Source organism: Gossypium arboreum, chromosome 5, assembly GCF_025698485.1.
Source record: "Gossypium arboreum isolate Shixiya-1 chromosome 5, ASM2569848v2, whole genome shotgun sequence".
Taxonomy (NCBI): Eukaryota; Viridiplantae; Streptophyta; class Magnoliopsida; order Malvales; family Malvaceae; genus Gossypium; species Gossypium arboreum.
Window position 1 is genome coordinate 4,282,243 of NC_069074.1, and position 8,951 is coordinate 4,291,193.

Sequence of the window (8,951 nt, forward strand, 5' to 3'; positions counted from 1 at the left end):
GCGTGGAAGAAGCTTAGCCAAAACAGAGACGATTTTATTAAGGTCTGAAAATTAGTGGGAGAGAGATGAGAGGGTTGTCATTTTCAATTAGGATGTGGAGCCCAGCCCTTGTAGAGAGTGATGGAGAAAGGTGCATTTTTGTTTTCTAGGCTTCATCATAATAATGCTTGACAACAACAGTAAATGCAATTCGAAGTTGGGGGTTCACACCTCACCCTTCAATCAATTATTCCATTTTTAGTCTTCACTTTTCTTTCCCTTTCTTTTCAATATATTTTGTCTTCATTTTCAAATATATATTTATATAATAACTATACACTAAAACCAATCCTTATCTCATAATAGTCTCATTATTATAGGATGATGTGGTGAAACCATGAAACTTCCTACCACTTTCCCATTCTAACGGGCTACGCAAATGCATTTGTTTTCTACTTGTCCAAATCCAAAGGTTTCGTTGTATGTTTTTCTCTTTCGAAAATAACACGTTGATTAAAAAAGAGGGAAGATTAGAGAGGAGAGCAATGGTGGGTGGTGTCTGCCTCTGCTTTGGCCTGTGGTTGCCATTGGGTTGCATAGGTCCTATTTGACCACAGTCGTCACCTTGCGAGAGCAAAGATCCTTTGTGACTTAGGAATCAATGCTTTTGAACAATGCTAAATGCGCTTATGAATTTGGGGTTTGATTCCTTCTTGTCGCTTGATTGGAGGAGAAGGTGGAGATGCTACTCCCTGTGTTCCTGTTTTTCCAGCCTTGGGTTTTATACGGTCTCTGGTTTCGATCACACACGCATATATATTCGCTTATCAGTGATAATTCTCACGACCAGAAGACAGTGCATTCCAATTTATGATCCATTAAAAAAGAAAAAGGCCGAATATGGGAACCCCATCCATTTTCCAAAATTGGTTCAAACCAAGTTTAAAACACCATCTATCAACTCAAATTGTACAAGTCTTGACCTGTAATTTAAACAACATAAGAAACTGCAAGTAATAAATCACATGCCAACCGCAAGTCAATGGTGGTGAAACTTATGGGTACATTTAGTAAAAATCTTGGGATCTGGAAATAATTTAGTCACCTCCTGATTTGAGAGTATTACTTAACCTGCATAACAGTTTATTATATTAGATGGAACCTCCACTCTCTCAACAAAATTTCAGCAATAAGTATATCAGCACCATAAATGATTATAGTGCTGCTGTGCCTGTGATCATGAGTAAATTTAAAAAATTTAGCTTCTTATTAATATTTATGATTGTGTTCCCGCAAAAGCATTTAATTTTTTTAACGAAATGATGTGCCTTCACATTGATATCTGATTTGACTAAGCATCTATAACAGATTAACATTTCCCTAGTTTTGTCATTGTTCTTAGAAAGTTCACGTTGAAAGCACAAATACAGAACCCTAAATCAGCAACGCCTCCATATTATCATAAGCATGGAACCTTATAGTCACTCACACTCAACAACAGTTCCTATAAAAACCTACATCCCAATGTAAACTAAGTTTGATACTAAACAACTATCATGACTAGATACTAGACCAGACATAAACTTCTTGAAAGGTAACATAAACAGTTGTGTTACTAGAGATGAACAAAGAAGCTGTACTTACCAGTCCATGCCCTCAAAAAGTCCTTCACCCTTGACTGCACATGTTTTAAATATTGCCCACTGACGGTTTTTTAATTTGTGCAACTCCAAAGCCTCGGTCACGGCAGCAGCATCAAGCGCACCAGGTAGATCCTGTTCATTTTGAACAAATTTGTTTTAAAATTGTAAAACTTGAAAGATCAAGATCATGGAAACCTTGTCCTATGCAGAGTAGAACATTTTACAACTACTTTTGCAGCTTTGAATGGTAGAGCATAGAGTAAATGCAGTGTTCACCTGCTTGTTAGCAAAAATAAGGGCTATTGCACCTTTAAGTTCATCCTCCTGTCCAACAGTTTAATGATTCAGTCAGCATCTACCATATGACATTAAAAGAGTTACAGAGGAGTTGAGGGAGACATGACTAGCCAGTTTAGACATAAGAATACCTCTAAAATGGCATGAAATTCTTCCTTGGCTATTCCAATTCTATCAGTGTCACTTGAATCAACAACATAAATTATTGCTTGTGTATTGGGGAAATAGCATCTCCAATATGGCCTGTAAAAGATGCAGATTAAAAAGAAAAGTGGAAGACGAGTGTTGGAGGGTGGTGAAGTCAATCGACGTGTTCAACAAGCAGCAAATTGCCCGATGAAAGGACTAAAATCATCACGAAGAAAGCAAATTGGCAATGAAAAATTCCGAAAAACAAAACTACTTCCTGGTTAAATAAATGAAAAATGATGAATCTTCTTTCATCCCACCTTATTGTCCAGCTAAAGAGCAGCCAGAAAAACCCACAAGATATCCCCATATCAGAATTAAATAAATAGAGGAAGCAAAGTAACTTAAAGGTTGCATCTCCATCAATTAGAAGACACACCACAACAGTTAAAGCTACTTTAACAAATCAATTGAAAATCTCATCTGTACCAAAAGTATTGGGATGTTTCCTTGAGAAAACAAAGCTTAAAAACAAGTACCTGATGCTTGTCTGACCACCTGCAAAAAACAAAACTACATTTGATTTAAACTGGAACAAAGAGTTAAATGAATGTTACAACTTTATAGAATCTCACAGCTGATAAGCAAAACGGAGCTACACGTTTAAACTCAACAACTGAAACAATTTCTCTGTAAATTCAAGCCACAAAAGTTTCTGCTGATATAATCTTATACAATTCAAACTGTAACTAAAATTTCCAAAGGCCTTGTGGCAAATGCCAATGCAAGCAGGCCAACCAGATAACTATAGGATCAAAAATGAAATTCAATGATTCAATTTTAAGTAAAAGGATTAAGACAAATTTCAATGATTCGATAAATTAAATTGAACTCCATTTGTATAAACTACATCAGCTACTATTTCAGATTTATTAACGTTAACTTACCTAAATCCCATACTTGAAACTTGATATTGTTGTATTGTACAGTCTCTACATTAAACCCAATCGCTGCAAAAATAGAGTTCAAAAAAGATGGCGCATCGAAGCTGTCAGTCATTTAGAAAAAAATATGAGAACCCAAAACAAGAAGAAGAATTGAGAGAGTAGCCGGCAAAGGCAAACCTACTTGGAATTGTAGAGACTACCTCACCCATCTGAAGCCGATCTGTTGGAAGATGATCAAAATAATAATTAAAAAAAATATGGAATAAATAACACCCAAAATTAGAAAATAAAGAGGAAAAATGGAAAAGAAATAAAAGCGATAGGCTTGTTTAGGAAAGATCGAAAGGTTACAGAGAATAGTAGTTTTGCCAGCATTGTCAAGACCCAGTACGAGAATTCGAGCTTCTCTGTTACCGAACAGAGAGGAGAACATCCGAGTAAAAACAATACCCATTTTTTCCCTGTTGATTCCTTTAGCAATTGCTACCACTAATTACGGATCTAACACAGATTCTAAGCTACTTTAGTTTTAGTGTGGCAAGTAGTATTTACAAAAATCCAGGTTTTTTTTTTTGTTTGTGTTATTTACATATTTATCTTAACTTTAAAAAAATAAAAAATGTTTGTGTAAAGGAAAAGAATTAGGAACGTTACGTACGTAAATACTAAATAATAGTTGTATTTTTTAGAATAATAATAGTTATGTTGAGACTTGAGAGTATAAATAAGGTATTGATATTTATAAACTACTTAAGTTCGATTCAAAAATTTTAAACTCAAATCAATAATTATCAAGCTCAATTCAAGCTTAATGATATTAGACCCAAATAGCTTAGGAACGATATTAAGTTTATCATTTTTATTATTAAATTATATTACTATTCTTAATATATATTATTAATTATAAACTTAATTATTTAATTAAGCTCGAACTTAAAAATAAATGTTTAGTTTGATTTAAGTATTGAGCTCTGAATCTCGATTCGAGTTGGAGCTTACTAATATTCATGTTTGATTTACTCAAAGGTCAGACCATCCCTTTAAATTTTAATGCTGGCTTGAAATATAAAACAATATGGACAGTTTGAAAGGTGAGTTTAGGAAAAAAAAATTAAAAGCTCGAACTTATATTTTAGCTTTCAAGGCTAAAACTTTACCCATCAATTTTATAGTTTTGTAATGTATTTTTATTTTATTGTGCATTTTATATTATATAAAATTAAATATATATAACATAATACTATATAGAAATTAAAAATATAGTTTTAATTATTATAATATTCAGGGCAAGGGTGAGGAAGAATGAGTTTAAACTCGTACTTTGTACATACCACACGAGATTTTTAATCCATATTATTTAGAGATTTATCCACTATTCTAAAAATAGTCAAGTTGTGTATATTTCAAAATTTAATAAAAGAAAAAATCTACAAAATTAAATATTAAATAAAAATAATATATATTTTTAAAATATAGGTTATTCTTAGAATGAATTTAGATTAAATATTCATAAATTTCGATATGTTAATATAAACTTTAAGCATATATTTTTTATGAATAAATTAGACTTAGATACCAATTATGTATATAAATAGCCCCGAATGAGAAGCTGTGATTTCCTCGGAAAAAGAAAAAGAAAATCTCCTGCCTACCAGGCTTTCAAATAGAAAAGTGGCAATGACTAAGGCTTCCTTTGGTTCATGTTTAAAAGCCGTGAGGTGCGATTAGACTTCCAACCTCACCGAGAAGTTGTTTGGTTGAGTGTTTCATGCAACCAAAATCAATTCTCACCACACTGCTATCCCAAAATCAACTGGAGCTTTCAGCAGAAGAAGCTCACCGTTGAACTTCCATTTATTATTTTACCATTTTATCCTTAAAGTTTCTTTATCAATCATTATTTTTTCAGATTTGGCGGCCAAATTCGCTATCTATGTTGGAGTTTCAACACACTTTAACCAGTAAAGTAAGAATTTCAAACGAGCACCAAAGAAGAACGTATTATACCCGGGTAAAATATGAAGGAAAAATGCTTGAAGTTCAAGCTTTTAGCTCTTGTCAAGAATGGAGAACGAACTTAAAATTTTTAGAAGGCAAAGGAAGAATGGAGCATATGGAAGAAAGTCGATGATTTCATTCGTTTTAAACATTGGTTATATAATAAAAATTAAAAATTAAAAATTATTATTATTTTATCTAATAAATAATTTAAATTGATTATATAATTCATTAAAATATTTATAATAAAATATTAAAAGATATATTTTAATATTTTATTAAATAAATTTATAAATTCACATATTTTAATAATTTTATATAAGTAAAATAATTTAAGAACTTCTATTATATATCAATTCTAATATAATGTCCTTAATAGTCATTTTTCATTTTCACCTCACACTACAATTGCGTTTGAATCCAAACACACACTCCATCATTGCTTTCTAATCTCACCGCTTCAAGATCCAATCTCACCGCTACAGTAACTAATCTCACCGCCACCGCTGTTTTTAACCTCACCGTAAACACACCGCCCATCCAAACTAAGCCTAAAACATAAAACCCCATTTGATAAAAGGCTCGTTAATGTCTTAGTTATCATGCTCAACTCAGATCCAACTCAAAGAATAGTGCAACACCCTGAATCCAAAAGGTCGCCTTTATTAAGGGCAACAAATTTGGGTAGATCCATTTTTAACAAAATCAAACATCCCATTTCATTAGTAGAAAGAAATCATATGCAGCTGGAGCTTAGATCCTGTGCAAAATGAAAGACCTACAACGAGGCCAAAACTTGTACAAGAAAAGGACTCGGTTCTAAATTTAAAACAGAATTAAACAGTGTTAGGGTTAAGCTTATGCGGTTACTGACCACAGACCACTCCATTAATGTTGTTTTAGGATGGGTGCGAAAGAAAGATTCTCGTCTGTAACTTTGACAGTTTACTGATAGTTGGAAGTATCGTGGAGCGTGAGAGTTCCCTACCCAATCATTGCTTACCCAATGATGAGACTTTCGCAACAAGTTGACGAGATAAAACCCCTCAATAAGCCAACTAATAGTCTCTGATGTAAGAGAAACCTGCCAAATGCTGCTCTTAGTTTCCCTAATAGCTTTCTTTAACCGAACTCTAAGGGTGAAGCCGTGAAGGGGGAAAGGCCGCCATAAGCAACAACATTAGTATCACCCAAAATATGCCAAGGTCGTAGGTTGCATGGTTGCGAGACTGACTCCACCAAGATGAGGTCAAAGCTGCAGTTGGACCCCACAAAACACCATCCTTGATGCCAAAGAGAAAATCCCAACTAGGGAAACCAACAAAATGACTTTTAAAGAGGGCATCAAGTAGGAAGATCCATTGACTCTCATGCTAGCCCTTGATGTCGTTGAAGAAAAACAATGGAGAGCGCCATAAGCTCCAAGTATCCCGTAGCAATGAGAAAAAAGAGAAACGAGCACCGACCAAGTGATCGAAAAATAGAGGGACAACAAACTTGAGGGAAAGGGCAGAGTTGTGGCGACCGACAAAGCTACCAATCACTTAAGAGGCAAAGAGACAATGAAGGACCAAAGCCTCAGGAATGCAAAATGAGAGAGAAAGATCCACTCGAGAGTCCTAAGTAGGGTAGATCCACTCGTTGGCGGAAAGCCCTCTAAAAATTTTGAAAAAATTTCATCAAGTCCTTCAAAAGTTTTGAAAATTTTATTTAGACCCAAAAATCCTTGAAAATTTTAATTAAGCTTACAAATGTTTTGAAAATATTAATTAAAACCCTCTAATTTTTTTTAAAAAATTCACATTAATTTTATCAAAATTTTTAAAATTTTTAATTGAACTCCAAAACTTATCACATTTCGCACTGGATAAACCCAATTCAATAATCATTCATCTATTGCACATTAATTCAAAAAAAGAAGAACATTTTGTTATTTTAATGCCATTTCACTAATTTGAAAACAAAAAAGAAAGAAATTCGCAAACTCATGAAACTTTACTAAATTATTTTCTATATCTGCTATCCAACACTTGTCTCCACGACAAATTATTTAAAAGTAGGTGAAGTTTCTTCCCATTTCGGGAGCTTCCGTCTCTCTTCCAAATAACAGTTGGCTTCCATGAGAGTTGAAGATCACACATTGTACTAAGGCTGTCCTTGCACTTAGCATGTTCCTCAGTCAACACCTCTTACAAAAATATCTCCACTTTGAAAATTTGGCCAAATAATAGTGTAACTAGGGTAGGGAGTTAATTTAAAGAAGAAATGGTGGCGTCGAGTCACCGCGCAGTTGAGAGTTGGGACAGGAGCACACCCCCAACCCAGCTGCTTAAGGTTTGCTTTAATTAATGGTGAGCACGTGACCCCTGTGAGGTTGCCGCCAAGCAAGAAATAGAGAAAAACTGCTGACTTTGCATTGCATACTTTTGTGAATCAACAACTTTCCGTTTCCCTTCCTCTTTCGGGGATGACAGCTTTTTTACGAGCGGCACTAAAACTAGAACTCTTTTGAGGAATATGTCCTTTGCTTTGATTTGTGTCATTTTCTTCCTTTCCTTTATTCCTCTACAAGTACTTTAAAAGTGAAATTTATAATTCGTAAAAACAAAAGATCATTATTCCCATCAAAATTTTTTATATATCATATTCTTTGTACTAGCAAACGGCTCAAAACGGTTGATTTCTGTGCAACGACAGGCTAATAATAATTATAGGGTATAATTAAAGGTCCATTTCCATGTACTTTCCATTTTGCTCTTGTTTATCAGGCCTTGGCCAATAATCCACTTGGGACTTGAGTTTGCTATAGTTGGCAGGCAAGCAAGCGTATCCAGACTGTCAGTAATTAAAGAACTTTGTTGTTATGGTGTCGCAGTAAAATATAGCTGGTTACTGATGACACGATGAACTATAAGTTGCTTTGTCTTATGAAATTTGGATGTGGATTTGGGAAGAGAACTCACTCACTTCTAATTTATGTTCTCATCAAAATTTACATTTTCCGACTATCAAAATCGAACAACTTCTCAGGACAGAGAAAGCAATCAAGCCAAAGAGATAAGGAAAAAATGAAGAAGAAAAAAAAAAAGTGAAATTTCTCTCACCCTCTCTGCCAAGAGGGACCAAATTGAAAAAAAAAAGAAAAAAAGAAAAAAAGAAAAAGGAAAGCAAGTAAGCAACTAAGAGCTAAGCTCACTGGTTTGATTTTGGTCTGGGGTTGGTTGGCTGTCATGGTTGTCATGGTTTTCAGCGTTGTCTGTTACTGTTGGAAATTGTTGATCATCATCGTCGTCGTCATCGTCATCACCACTCATCTCTCCTTTAACTTTCTCGCCACTTTCATCTTTCTTTGATCCATCCTTGTCATCATCAACCTTGCCATTTTTATTATCACCGAAAGAGGAAGCTTTAGTGCATACAATTACTGGGGTAGCCAAGAACGTAGGTTTCTCTTCACCGGCCATTATCACCAGAATCTTCTCCTCATAAACTTTCACCTGCTTGGTTGAGTCGCCCTCATTTTCACCACTTTCGACATCCCTTTCGACATCACCTCCTTCACTGTTGTTGTCCAAACGACCAGAAAGCCGCCAGTAGGAACAAGCTAAGATCAAGAGAGCAAAAGCAATGAGGCCCAGCATCGCTGCTAGGCCGCCAAAGAGGTAAGGCACAGGAGAGTGCCATGGAGAGCGTGGTTGCCCCATTGCTGGTGGTGACATTGAGGGCATAGCTGCTGTTTCTACTGTGTTAACGCTGCTAATTGGTCTCATTTTTAGTGTTTCTTTATAGACCTCGATTTCTTCTTGTTAACAGAGAAGGTGGTAGTTTGGTTGAGGTAGAGGAAAAGAAGGTGAAGAGTGTGAACCTGAAAAGCAGAGAAGGTGAGGACTGTTATTTATAAGCAGAGAAAGTGAGGGAAATCTCAGCACCCACCCCCCCCCCCAAAAAAAAAAAAAAA

The 8,951-nt window shown here is 35.0% G+C and overlaps 2 protein-coding genes across 2 annotated transcripts; both read right to left on the reverse strand.

Moving 5' to 3' along the window:
• Positions 1-878: 878 nt before the first annotated feature.
• LOC108470757 (ADP-ribosylation factor 3) lies at positions 879-3,619 on the reverse strand. The gene is made up of 8 exons (XM_017772205.2): positions 3,347-3,619; positions 3,177-3,215; positions 2,996-3,058; positions 2,588-2,606; positions 2,051-2,162; positions 1,899-1,946; positions 1,624-1,754; positions 879-1,110 (listed from the first exon to the last, which is right to left on the reverse strand). The coding sequence occupies exons 1-8, from the start codon at positions 3,447-3,449 to the stop codon at positions 1,077-1,079; spliced, it is 549 nt and encodes a 182-aa protein (XP_017627694.1). The 5' UTR covers positions 3,450-3,619; the 3' UTR covers positions 879-1,076.
• Positions 3,620-7,938: 4,319 nt separating this feature from the next.
• LOC108472674 (protein GLUTAMINE DUMPER 5-like) lies at positions 7,939-8,951 on the reverse strand. Its single transcript, XM_017774228.2, has one exon. The coding sequence runs from the start codon at positions 8,761-8,763 to the stop codon at positions 8,173-8,175; it is 591 nt and encodes a 196-aa protein (XP_017629717.1). The 5' UTR covers positions 8,764-8,951; the 3' UTR covers positions 7,939-8,172.